General features: G+C 42.2%; 2 protein-coding genes across 8 annotated transcripts in view; both read left to right on the forward strand.

Annotated features, from left to right (window-relative positions):
• Positions 1-10,914, forward strand: part of SEPTIN2 (septin 2) — a 30,892-nt gene extending 19,978 nt beyond the window's left edge. For all 6 annotated transcript variants that reach the window (XM_084778359.1, XM_084778355.1, XM_084778358.1 and 3 more), the window contains exons 8-13: positions 29-130; positions 821-966; positions 4,717-4,800; positions 6,675-6,732; positions 8,234-8,352; positions 8,918-10,914. In XM_084778359.1, the coding sequence (XP_084634485.1) occupies positions 29-130; positions 821-966; positions 4,717-4,800; positions 6,675-6,732; positions 8,234-8,335 (492 nt within the window). In that variant the 3' untranslated portion in view covers positions 8,336-8,352; positions 8,918-10,914. The remainder of the gene's footprint in view (positions 1-28; positions 131-820; positions 967-4,716; positions 4,801-6,674; positions 6,733-8,233; positions 8,353-8,917) is intronic.
• A 2,480-nt stretch (positions 10,915-13,394) lies between these two features.
• The window catches only part of FARP2 (FERM, ARH/RhoGEF and pleckstrin domain protein 2), a 100,693-nt gene continuing 99,955 nt past the window's right edge, over positions 13,395-14,132 (forward strand). For both annotated transcript variants that reach the window (XM_084778619.1, XM_084778621.1), the window contains exon 1: positions 13,395-13,485. The gene's annotated coding sequence lies outside the window, so the exon portion shown is untranslated. The remainder of the gene's footprint in view (positions 13,486-14,132) is intronic.

A 14,132-nucleotide genomic window follows, 5' to 3' on the forward strand; every position in this document is an offset into this window, starting at 1 on the left:
GTTGATTCTAATTTTGTTACTGTTCCAGATTTTGGATGAAATTGAAGAGCATAACATCAAAATCTATCACTTACCTGATGCAGAATCAGATGAGGATGAAGATTTTAAAGAGCAGACTAGACTCCTTAAGGTAAGGTCTGTCTCCCAGTGTATAACGTGAACAATTCCTGTTCCTTGTTTTCTTGTGTAAATTTTTTTAAAAAAGGATTTATGTATGTGTGTATGAGTGTTCTAATTGCAAGTACTCCTACATGCCAGAAGAGTGGATCATGTGGTTGCTGGTAATTGAACTTGGGACCTTTGGAAGAGCAGACAGTTCTCTTAACCACTGAGCCATCTCTCCAACCCCTTGTGTACATATTTTAAAAGACACATTTGGCCAAGAAAACTTCACTGACAGAATATTGGGAAAGTCCTATTATAATAATATGTTTTGGTTTCAGTATATTTATGAAACTTTTACTTAGGGATTGAAAATGTCATTGCAGACTTTGTTCCATGTGGAAAAGAACTGACATTTCTAAGTAAAATGTTTGTGTATTTAGTTAAGACCAGGCATACTGTCACACCCATTTAATACCAGCACTGGGGAGGCTGGGAGAAGCAGAGGCAGGATAGTCACTGTGAGTGAGAAGTCAGTCTGGTCTACATAGCCAATTCCAGGCCATCCATAGCTATGTATTGAGACCCTGTCTCAAAACGTTAGTCCAAAAAAAAAAAAAAGCAACTTGGTAATAATAGCAGCAGGGAGCTATTTCTCTGTCCATTCTTGGTTTACAGTGAACATTGATATTTCCTACTATCTTGTGTCTCTTTCTAGGCCAGTATCCCATTCTCTGTGGTTGGCTCCAATCAGTTGATTGAAGCCAAAGGCAAGAAGGTCAGAGGTCGACTCTACCCATGGGGTGTTGTGGAGGTGGAGAACCCAGAACACAATGACTTCCTGAAGCTGAGAACAATGCTTATGTAAGACATTTGGTGTAGTCACTATGGCAGAGCTTAAGATGAAGACATTCAGACATTGAGTATACCTCTATCTCAGACAAATATGCAATTTGAGACTGAGGTTCTCTTTGGTGGGGGGTGTTGAGACAGAGTTTCTCTGGGTAGCCTTGGCTGTCCTGCACTCCCTTTGTAGACCAGGCTGGCCTCCAACTCAAAGAGATCTCCTGCCTCTGCCTCCCTGAGTACTGGGATTATGGACGTGCACCACGGCACCTGGTTGGGACTGAAGTTCTTTATTTGGGCTGTGAATCTCTGTTGAGTTAACCTCTTTCTCCTAGGACTTGTAGTAATTGTTCCTCTTGCTCTCTCATCTCAACAGATCACTGAGCTAAACTATAACTGTGACCCAAGAGGGTTTACCTCCTGCTAAAAGGAGGGAGTCTCTTGCAATGTCCCAGGCCAGCTCTAACACACGGTTATTGATCCTCCTTGTTAGCCTGAAAATCTCACATTAGATGGTCCCAATTAGCCTTAAGGTTTCTGTTTATTTTTAGCGACTGATAAAGTTCTTTTCTTTACAGTTGAGTTTCACATAGTAATAAAGATACAGGTTGGCTTCAGATTTGCTGTGTATTCAAAGATGACTTTGAACTTCTGGTTCTCCTTTCTCTACCTCCCTAGTGCTGGTATCCTAGGCATGTGCCACCACACCTAGTTTATACAGTGCTGTGAATTGAACCTAGGGACTTGTGCATGCTAGATAAGCACTTCACTAATTAATTAAACTACGTCCCCAGCCTCATTGTTGTTTTAAGAGGGTAAAGTATAGATGTTACTTTTCTATTGCTTGGATAGAACACTATAACAAGGCAACTTGTAAAAGGAGATATTTGGGCTTACTTTTCCAGAGAGATGAGAGTCTGTGGTGCACGGAAGTGGCAGGTATGGTAGTTAGTAACAAGCTGTGAGCTCCTGTGGACTGAAGGCAGGAAGCAACAAGAGTACACTGAAAATGGCAGTATAGATTCAGGCAGAGCATTGTGTACATGATAAGTAAATAAATCTCAAAATACACTTTGAGAGCGGCTGGGGAGATGACTCAGCAGTAAAATGCTTGCTGCTCAAGTTTAAGGACCTGAGTTTGGATCCTCAGCATCCACTGGCGTATGATTAATTCTAACACTGGGGAGGTGGAGACAGGTAGATTGATAAGGTTCACTGGCCTGTCTACCTAGCCAAATCAGTAAGTTCTAAATTCATTCTTAGATCATCTCTCAAATATAAGGTAGAGGGGGCCAAGTGAAATGCGTAGGTCCATGGCAGTAATGCTATAAATCCTCTACACATGGGTTATGGTGGGAACACTCAACACAGAAATGTAATTTAGTTTTTTGTTTTTTTTTTTTTTAAGAAGATAGAATCAGGTGCTGTGGTACACATCTGTAATCCCAGCACCGAAGAGGCAGAGGCAGGCGGATTTCTGTGTGTTCCAGGCTAGCCTGGTCTATAAAGGGAGTCCAGGACAGCCAAAGCTATTCGGAGAAATACTATCTCAAAAATACTTGCTGTTCCTGTAGAGGACCTGCGTTTGTTTCCTAACACCTATGTCAGGTGGCTCAAAATTGCCTGTCACTCCGCCTTCAGAGAATCCAACACTTCTTTGTCCTTTTATTCTCATTTCTTCCTCTTTATTTATTTCCCTTTTTACTCCCTAGTTAGAACCTCCCCCGTTTTATTTTTTCCCTAAACAAACAAAAATGTAGTAAATCAAGAACCCCAATATTGGTATTTGGCCTCTGCAAGTGCATGTGCGCGCGCGCGCACACACACACACACACACACACACACACATACACAGACAAGATAATGATTATATAGACCAATGAATGAAAATAAGTGTATAGAGACCAGTGAGTTGTCTCAGCCAATAAACATGTGTGCTGTCATACTTGACAACCTGAATCTTATCTGCAGGATCCATATGGTGGAAGATGATAACTGATTCCTGCAAGTTGTCCTCTGACCTTCGTGCAAGCCATGGCACAAGTGCCTTCCTATAAATAAGTGGAAACTTAAAAAAAAAAAAAAATTAGCCAGGCAGTTGTGGCTCATGCCTTTAGTCTCAGCACACACACACAAAAAAAATTAGCCAGGCAGTTGTGGCTCATGCCTTTAGTCTCAGCACTTGGGAGCTAGAGGCAGGCAGATCTCTGATTTCTAGGCCAGCCAGGGCTACACAGAGAAACCTTGTCTCAGGGAAAAAAAAGAAAGGATTAAAACCAATACACCCCTTTTCTTTTTGAAGTATGCCTTCCCCTCACCATTGATTGTAAATAGTTCATAATTAAAGGTAATAACTTTGAATAATAGTATGGAAAAAAAAGAGAATAAAGTCTATGGAACTATAAATTTTAAGAGGAAAAAAAAGGACCTGGAGAGATGGATCAGCAGTTAAAAGTGCTTTCTGCTATTAGACCCATGTCTGGCATCCAGCAACCACCTATAACAACAGCTTCAGGTGACTTACACCCCCTTCTGGCTGGTCTCTCCAGGAGCAGGCTTGCTACTAGAGCAAATCAGGTCCCATAGTGTCCTAGCTACTGCCCAGCAAACAAAGCAAGAGCCCCAGGGCCTCTTAATGTTTCAGGCTGTAAATCAGTACCTCTGCTTCAACATTAGCCTAGGAAATGCTGTAAATGTTATAGGTATGAAATTAGCATAAGACTGTCGTGGTATATTTCCCATTGTTGTAAATTTTAAATATGGAAGCTTATTTGTCTCTTCTTGGAAAATAGAATGTTGGCATCTGGTTAGGGTCTTCTTGCTATGTTAAAATGAGGGTATTATATAATGAGACAACAGATAACCTATTTTATTTTTATTACCATGTGAGTATCCATATTTTGGGATGTAGTCTTAATACCCATATAATGTATATACTGAACAGTTTCCTTCTCACTATCACCTCTTCATGGAACATCCAAACTTTCCTCTTGTAGATAGATCTCCATAAAATATACTACTTTAATGAAAAAGTTCAAAGAGAAGTAATCTGAATAAACTAATACTTTGATTAGTTAAAATTGCTACTTACTAGCAGTGTTTATTGAATAAAACCAGTAAGATATTACCGTCTAAGTTAGTATAAGTGTAGTGTAATGGTTTTGAGAGCAGTTAAGACATACTTGTTCTGCGGTCCTAAGCCTGTGGGGGTTCTAGCCCTCATCAATCAGGGAATGTTAGTGTTGCACAATAGGTGTAATATTCCTCTGTTATGCCAGTTGTGTGTTTCTCAGAATGAAGAAGATCCAACTACCCTTTTATCCACATTCGTACTATTTCCCAAAATCTTGAGTAAACAGAAATGTATTGTAATGTTCTGTACACATTTTTAAAATCTGTAATATTTGAAAAAAAGCTAGACAGAGACCTAAGAATTGTATATTTTTCATAAGATGTTTTAGAAAAATAAAGTTTTACTCAGGTATCATTTACCCAAAAGCCTTCTAACACTTCTTGTGTATGGACATCTTTCCAGTGGTAGTGGCTTTGCACTGTCTTGTTCCTGTGGGGAAAATGTGTCCAGGAGAAAATGTCCTCTCCAGACCTTTATATTGTTACTTATTATGGTTACAAGGGAGCTTACTTCACAGAGACATTTAGACTCTCAGTACTGGCTTTTTTTTTTTCCTGTGTTCTCAAATAGTGTGTTGTTCCCCATGAGACTGGTATATGCTTAAGCCTTTGTTGTATTCTCTCTCATTTTTTCAGCACCCACATGCAGGACCTACAGGAAGTAACCCAAGACCTTCACTATGAAAACTTCCGTTCTGAGAGGCTGAAGAGAGGTGGCAGGTTGTCACATTGTCTTCCCTGTATCGTGTTCCGAGTCACTTTCCCCTGTCTTTTGAGTGTATAGCTCAGACTTCTTGATCATAAAACAACATGTGCTTCCTATTCAAAAATTGCTAAAAGAATATTGCTAGTTAAGCCAAGTGGTGTGGGGAAGAAACATTCATAATGTGCACATCAAGAACGGCTTTGGAGGCTAGAGAGATGGCTCTGCAGTTAAGAACACTTGCTCCTCTTGCAGAAGACCTGGATTCACTTCCCAGCACCCACACGGCAACTCCCAACTGTCTATAACTTCAGTTGCAGAGTATTTGATGCCTTCCTCTGGCATCTTGGCACCAAGTATGCATGTGGTGAAGTAATAATAATAAAAAACATTTATTTTAAACAAACATCTTTAGATGGAAAAGCCGGAGGCTTGTATTGGTACTTGTGTAGAGGGATTGTCTATATCAAGACACAACACAGAGTGCTATGGAGGATAAGCTCACCACTGGTGTCCTGGAGTAACAGCTCTGTTCTCCACAGTGTGGCCATATCTATTCACCTTTTCTTTTTTGCCATCCTAGTATATTTGTATAAGATGTGTACTTTGTGACCCAGCTGCATCTGATAAGCCATATCTCTATTTAAAACAGAGCTGAATGAATGTGTGATGTATATTAGTTACTCAAAGATTTTTTGCCAGAAGAGAGAGACATCGCAGCAATTAAGAATGCATATTAGTCTTTCAAAGTATTCAAATTTGGTTTCTAGGATGCTTACAAATGCCTGTAACTACAGCTTCAAGAGATCCAACACCTCTGGCCTCTGGGGCACCAGCACTCATGATGAGCACATATCTATATATAAAGACATACATAATTAAGAATAAAATAATTCTTGAAGTCTTTTGATGTTAATTTGGAAACCAGACATCAAGAAAGGCTTTTAGAAGCAGGAAGTACAAGACTCTCTACCAGCATCTGCTGTTGGGGTTGTCCGTGTGCTCAGAAGTGCTTTCCGCAGTCATGTCTGCCAGGTTCTGTTCCTTCAGCTCCTTCTGGCCCCTTCAGGGGTAATAGCTTTATTCACAGTACAGTCACATTGAGGAATTTACTCAACCAAGACTCTTCTTTGTGTTAGACTTGCTACTTTTTGACTGTAAGACAAAGGCAAATCATCTTTCTAGCTTAGAGAAGCAAATCATCTGAATTCCCAGTTTCTTTGTCAGTGTCTCTTCTTCTTTTTGTTCTCTTATCATGTTTTTAATTTAGAAAGCTGTAGTAAGTAAGGGGACCCCCCACACAGTGGGGCATGACTCCCTTCCAGATCTCAAGATTAGGCACAGACCACACCCAAACTCCAGTTTTCATAGAGAGATCCTTTATTAATGGGGGGGAGGAGTAAAAGTGTCTGCTGTCTGACTCAGGCAGAAAAACAAAGCAAATGACCTTGAAGGAGTAGTTTTTATGAGACGAAAAGGGGAGGACTGTGTTAGAATGGGCTGGGATGCAATGGGATAGTCTTGACTGGGTAAGTTAATTAGATGAAGCAGAGGGGGCGTTTGATTGCTAGATTTCAAAACTTTGCTAGCTCGACCTTTGTAGTTGGGCTCAGGAATGACTCTGGCATAAGAAAGTGTCCAAATAAGGGAATAGACCTTGATGGCTAGCTTTAGGGATATAATCTATGGTTTACAAGGGAGCGGGGAGGGGCAGAAGGCATGGCCTGCCAGAGCCATCCATGCTTGCCACTTGAGCTGCCCAGAGTCCCTTTAGTAAGCATGTGACTATAAGTGTTACTCTTAAGAATTCTAAAGTTTTCTTTGGTCATCTCTGTTCAGAACTACATTACAGTTGTGATTTTTTTTTTCTTTTCTTTCTTTGTACCCTTAGGAAAGTGGAGAACGAGGACATGAATAAAGATCAGATCTTGCTTGAAAAGGAGGCTGAGGTAAAGTAGAATATTCATATTCTGGCATCAGTACTATCCAAAAATAATTGTAATTAGTTTATTATAGTTTTTCCTTCTTACTTTTTTGAAGCATTATATATAAATCTTTAAGATATATATATATATATATATACACACACACACACACACACACACACACACACACACACACACAATATACATTCAATCTGCAGAGGCAATTAAACTAATAAAAATTAATATGACTGATTTTTTTCTTTAAATAAAATGTTCAAAGGTCTTAGTCCCTATACATAGACAATAACCAGTCAAGGAGCACAGTGAAGCTGCCATTGCATTCATTACCAAAAATAGGGTAGAAAATGTATAGGACTTTGATGGAGGAAGAATTTAGAAAATGTTTCTAATAAGGTTGTGAAAGTTAGAATAGACACAGTGTTGTAGATAGGATGGGTCAGTATTAGAACTCAGTCTTCTAAGCCTCTATCTAAATTTAGAACCATCTAAAAAAACACTCTAGCCAAATGGTATTTGTTTTTTTCCTTTCCTAGGGGGTGTTTGGTAAAGTAATTCAAATGTTTGAAGGAATAAACAAGCAAGCATGTGACACACTGGGAGCTCAAAACTGGACTAATGAGAAGAGCTTTGCTCTCTTGGTTACAGAAACATTTTAGAGAACAGCTGATACCCAAATAACCAGGTGGAAATCATCAGGGCTATAGAACCAGGTGGATTCAGACCTGGTAAAGTTGTGGGATGCAGATTATTTAGTGATGTGTTCACAAGGGACAGCCTTTTATAAACAAAAGGAAATCATCTCTTTGGCCAAATCAATTCTGTGAGGATAAGGTGCTTATAACCACAAAGCTGCCTGAAGAAACTGTGAGGAAATAATTTAGAGCACTTGCCTGATGCCTTTCTGAACATAGACAACCATCAGTGACAGTGATTGCGTGCAACTCAGTTGGTAGAGTGCTTATCTAGCATGCAGGAACCCCTGGGTTCAGTCTCAGCAAGGCATAGGCTAGGCATGATGGCTCTTACCTGTAATTCCAGCATTTGGGAAGTAGACACAGGAAGATGAGCAGTTCAGAGTCATTATGAGCTACATGGGAAGTTTGAGTCTGGCCAGGGCTACATTATAATGTGTCTCAATAACAAAAAAAAATTGATAAAGGTAGCAGTGGCTAAGTATTATTTTCATAGCTAGGGCCTTGTTGCCCAGCAGAAAAGATGAATTATCTCCATTCTCCCTTCCTTTATGTTCCTCGGAGGCTAATAGCAGTCTTCTTTCTTGCCCCATTGTCTTATTCTTTAATGATTGCTTCTATTTATTGATAATTTCTGTCTTGCCTGAATTGCTTATTTTGTCATTTATATGAATTTTGGAGCTGAATTGTTGATCCTTTACATGGGTTTATGTGTGTTTTTATTTGAATGTAGTATGTTTGGGAAAAAGCAACAAAAACTAAATATTATGAATCATAACACCAATATTGTATCTTACATGTACTGTTCATAGCTCCGCCGCATGCAGGAGATGATCGCAAGGATGCAAGCACAGATGCAGATGCAGATGCAGGGTGGTGACAGTGACAGTGGGACACTCGGGCACCATGTGTGAGGTGGCGTTTTATATTAGTAAGTTGAGGGGGTAGGGTGATCTCATTATCACCTCAACTTTGATATGATGGGCTCCTCTGTCTTAGCCTTATTAATTTTTGCATTTTAAAATCTGCCATTAGCTATATCACTAGCCTTTGTTTGTAAAGCAGAAACCATTCTCTGCTGCCACCTACTGGCTAGCAAAGACATTCCTATTTTCTAATGTTACAAACATAGTTTATGATAAAGAAAAAATGTAAAACTTTCATTACTCATAATGTTAGAAATTCCTTAATACTGGAAACGGAAAAGGTGCCAAAAAGAGGATGCAATGCCAGTTAGATAAGGGTCACCTTGCTGCAGACCACAATAGGCAACTATGCTGTGACCATTAGAAATTGGCTTATCACTTAGATTTGTGGTCTGGTCTAATTCTGAACACGTTAGTTTTACAGAACCTGGCAGTTTCTGACAGCCTCCTAAGTGGCATCTTGACTTGACTGCCCAGCTTATGCCCCTTGTTATACAGAGGGAGTATTGTCAGGGATCAAAATAACAAATGCATTGCTTCCATTTAAAATGTTTTGTTTTTACTTTCCAGGAAACACTCTTAGATAAAAAGAAAGTCTCCCTAATAAGTGCTACAACATCAAGTTCAAGTTTCTTCACACCTGTGAAAGTGTGCCCATCCACATGGAGACCTGCGTCTGAGGATTTCAGTTTTCTTGCTTTTTTTTTTTTTTTTTTTTTTTTTTTTTTTTTTTTTTTTTTTTGGTTTTGATGTTTTACTTTAATTTTTTAATTTTTCTTAGTCTTTTGGTATGAAGTACTTTTAACATTTATATTTCATTGCTATATTTTATGTTTTATAAGGTAATCCCTGATTTTCTTCCTCCTTAACCACAAGTGTTAGAATTTATTTCTAAGACTCAGTCAACATGTATACTCTTACTAGTGAATTTCTTTGATTTAGCTGGCCTGACTAATCATTGACAAGTACTGATTTATATCAAGATACTTTTATTTGCTCAGAATGTTCCTGTGCGATGGACATGGTGTACATGTGACAGAGGTGGCTGTGTATACTTGGTGGCAGGATATTTGCTGATTAGAATAAAGTCACATTGTTTATTTGTGCAGACCACCTAAAACTAATTTTGCTGCTGCAGTTAATACGGTTAATCCGTCTGCACATTTACCTGTTAACCAGGTAGAACAGAGGGGAGTTACCTAATGAGATACACGCTTATACTTAGCTCTTAAGAAGCAGGATTTCAGGGTTGAATTTTAAGACTTCTGGATTCTAGTGCCAGATTGTTTTCAACCCTCTTTGGAGAACTCACTACAAGGACTTTATACTGTGGATGCTGACTATGCTGTGCTGTGGAGAGAACCAAAGCAGCTCTGAGCTCCAGCTTCATATTGTAACAAGACTCTTTATACAGTAAGAGTCAATAAACTTTTTACTCAACTAAAAAGGCAATAGTTTTTTTAAGAAACCAAAATGTGTATATTTTATACTGCACTTTAATGTACTTTCTATAATTAGGTGCAAAAGATCTGCCACGGCAGTGTAAATCATAGTCCTTCGCTGGCATGGATCCAGATCCAGGCTTGTGATTGGGTGGTGCTCTTGTACAGAAAAGCCACTTGAAGCCCAAATGCCTGCCAGGTTTTCCTCTAATTCTTCCCTTTTACAGCTATTTTTTATCAAAAGGAAAATAACAGTGCTGATTTTTTTTTAATTTTTTATGTGCAGACTCTGTCATCTGTTTTCAGTCACTGTCATTTTTCTTCAGTTTGTGTAGCAGAAATGTCTTCTGACATGAATGAAAGGCATTTCACATCTGTGTCGCCAGCAGGTGATCAGAGCCATGCCTAGTTTCTATTCTGGCATCTGGCCTTCCCTCTCCTACCATGTCTTCTGATATCAGTTACTGGCCTTGGGGCAAATGAAGGGGGCAGCAGTGTAGAGTAAGCAAAGCAGGCGCTAGTCTAGTGCTTTTATTTTGCTTCAGAAGAAAGTACTTGGTTGATGATGGGGGAGGTATATATGTTTAATTCAGGCCAAAAATCAATAGTACTAATAAAATGAAACTTCAAAATTGTTAGTTATAAATTACAGAAAACAAGACATTTGCTCACTTTGCTCCATCGCTGTGGATGGTCAGGGGGGTTTATTGTGTGAAGTTCCTACCAAGAAAAGTATCAGTGACTTTGGAGTGTACCCATGCAATCTTTTATTTGGGTTACTTTGACATTAATTTTGTTGAAGAAAGATGTTTTAGAAAACAAAAGCATTTCCAAGCATTCAGTATGAGCCCCGTCTTTGTGAGTTAAGGGTGAGTTAAGGGAGACAACAGGACCAGCTGTTGTCTAGGGATGGCAGTGTGTTTTGTGAGATCTTGCAGCCACAACTTTATTGCCCTTCAATTTTCTGCCCTAATCTAAATATACACTTTTACTAACAAATACTTGCTCTTTCACTAAGAAGTAACCTGTACCTATAGAAATATATTTTGAAAACATTTTACACTTCAACTTTATATCCATTTAAACTAACCCTTTTTCAATAAAGCACTATTGTTTAGATATTAAGTGAATAGTCTTTTTATTTGAGTAAGATGTGAGGTCCACTGGGAAATTTCAGGACCACAATGACCACTGTATATCAAAGCAGGAAGTTACTTGTATTAATAGCATGAGTACTGCATATGTTTTCATCAGCGATAACCCAGATACTCCAAAAGAAATGGTACAGCTGGGACAAAACTATGTATAGTTTATCAGAAGGTCTTTAGATTATTTAGTTAAAATGGACACCTAGACTTCATAGGTAAGTTTACTAATCATATAATTGTCGGCGCCGCACCGTCCAGCGGAAATAAGACACCAACAACCAGACTTCTTCTCAAGATCTTTTTACTCAGGATTAAGCTCAGTGGGAGTGGCCCCGAAGAAGGGAAGGGCCAAGCTTAAGTACAACTCAAGGGCCAATCAGCTCATGCCAGGTGTCACCTCCTCATAGGTCCGCGTCAGAGCAGGACTGCGCGTCATCAGATCACCAGTTACCCTTGCACAGCCTTTTGCCATATAAGGACTTGTTTATCTTAGAGAGCGCTCACCGTTCGGGATGGCGGAAGGCGGAAGCCTGCGCCATGTTAAGGCGTGGCACCTCGCAGCTCTCCACATATAATGAAGCGACAACTGTTAAACATGGTGGAAAGTAAAGGTGATCCAAATATATTTGTAAGAAGAGATAAGTTAGGAAAACAGCTTCAAAATTCTTCATACAACTCCATTTATTTGTTGGTTTGGTTTGTTTGTCTCACTTCGTACCGCCTGGCTAGCCTGGAACACTATGTAGAGCATGTTGATCTCCAACTCAGAAATCCTCCTGCCTCTACCTCCGGAGTGCTAAGATTAAAGGTGTGAGCCACCACTTGCAGATTTTTAAGTATTTTATGTTTTTATTTTATATATATATGAATGTTTTGCCTGCATGCATATCTCTATCCCATGTGCATGCCTGGTGCTCAAGGAGTCTGGAAGAGGTCAGATCCCCTGCATCTGAAGTTAAGGACAGTTTTGAGCAGCTATGTGGGTGCCAGGAATCGAATTTGGGTGTGCTGGAAGAGCAGCCAGTGCTTTTAATCACTAAACCATTCTCTAACCCAGGAAAACAACTTTAAAAACCTGAATTTGGACTGGTGAGATGCTTCAGTTGCTAAGAATACTTGCCACCCAACGGGATCAAACCAGAGTTTGATTCTGGGACTCGTAAGGGGGAAGGAGAAGACTTAACACACAGAAAAAATGTTTAAAACACACATACACACACACACACACACACACACCTAAACCATATCCTAACCTGGATGGATTATCAATCTGGTGGATGATCAGACTCTTCTTGGCCTCGTACCCACTTGCCTGTCGGACCACCCAGTACCAGCGGAGTCCCTCTCTTTCTCTTGCTTACTCTGCAGCAGAGCTGCTGAGACCTCCTGCTCTCTTGAGTCATTAAGTTGCTCATGTCTAACCTCAGTCCTGCCCTGTCCAGCTCCTTAGGATTGACTGACAGCACTCTGAGTGACAGTGGCTCTAGAAAGGACTAGAGTGGTAGAGGAAGTTGGGAGGCCTCCCCACATTGCTGAACCCACTCTGTATGTACTCCTAGGTTGCCTGGGGGATGCAGAGGCCCCTCTGTTGGCTTCTCAAGGATTTCTCTCCAAAGGCTCTGTATGAATCTCTTGGGGCTGTGCAGAAAGCGTTCTTGGATTTATAGGCTGAACTGTGGTTGAGGGCTAGCTCCCAGCTGGGCCGCTCAATTAACCAATGTAAGAAGAAAGCGAGTGTGCTGCAAGTCACTGGAGTGGAGGGCCCAGAATCTGCTCTCACCGTTTTGATTCCAACGAAAAGCCTCAAATCCAGAACAACAAGGGCTCTTCCTTGGCCAACGCCTGCCTCCATCAGAGCATCTCTAAAGCAACCCACATCTGGTACCGACAGAACACGGTTCCACTCTTGCCAGGTTGGGCACGGTGGATGGGAGACAGGAAGGAGGCTGGCAGGCAGGGACCTGACCAAGGGTATAAATGCCAGGGTTGTCCTGTGAGCTGGCAGTCCCAGGCCCCACACAGAACCCCGGGCGGCTCCACTTGCCAAAGCCAGGCTGTAGGCTGAGACCCGCCCACGTTCCAGAGTGCAGCCCTGGGGTGAGTCCTCTGGTTGTTCCGAAGCCGCATCCAAAACCAAATCTCCTGGCGTGCTAAAGCGAAGACTTAAGACGGAGAACTCTGGGCTCTCCTAAGTCCCTCCCAGCGCAGAGTTTTCGGGTCCTAAAGCCCCTCCCAGGCCCGAGGACCCGCCCAGCCTGCCGAAGCACCGTTCCACCCGCAGAGGAGCTTAACAACTTTGCCTTTGACATTATGGTTCTCTCGCCCCGCCCTTTACCCATGTGACCACCAATCAGAGCTAAGTGCTGCGCTCGCAGACGCCCGTCGGGAGGACCCGCCCGCAGGCCAATCGGTGGTGCGTCCGCGGGGGGGCGGGGCTGCGGCGGACGCGCGGCGGGGGCGGGGAGGCAGTTAGCTGTCGGGCTCGGGCGGCGCGGGCGCAGGACGTTGAGGAGGCCTGGCTGGCGGCGGCGCAGGCCGGTGTGGCACGGTGAGGACGCGGCGGCCGGGGGCGGGGGTGGCGGGCGAGTCGCGCAGGGGCGGTAGGTCGGGCTTGGGCCTCCTCCGTTGGCCGGACCTCCGCGGAACCCGAGCCGGACCAGGCCTGAGTGAGGCTGGCCGTCCACCAGAGAAAGTCCACGCCCGGCTCTGAGGCCTTCGTGAGGCGCGCCAGCTCCTCACCGAGTGCCCGCTTGACAACGCGCTCCGTGGACGGCCTGTCCGTGCAGGGCGACGGGAAGAGAGCGTTGCTGGTGTAAATGGGCAGTCTGGGGAGGGCTGAGAGCGTGGAACCTGGTTGTCAGCAGAGTACCGAGGACAGGAACGTCACACGTGGAGACCAGCTGTCGAGGCAGGGCCATGATCAGAGTCTGAGCGAAACTTGTGGACACCTTGTGTCCCGTGGAGAGTTACACGGGCCACCAAAATGCCCTGCTGAAGACACCCCCACCCCCAGGCTAGTGCTCAGCAAAGCAGAATTCTTCAGAAGCACCACCAGGAGCCATAAATGAAAGCCCAGAAGGGCACTGGCCACTCCCTGTTTTTTCTTCTCAGCCTTTCCTTCAAAACTGAGAATCAGGTGTTAATGTTCTTACTTTACTAGGATCTAGAAATAGTACTGGCCCCTTGCATTTTACT

Source organism: Acomys minous (assembly GCF_964271855.1).
Source record: "Acomys minous genome assembly, chromosome: 4".
Taxonomy (NCBI): Eukaryota; Metazoa; Chordata; class Mammalia; order Rodentia; family Muridae; genus Acomys; species Acomys minous.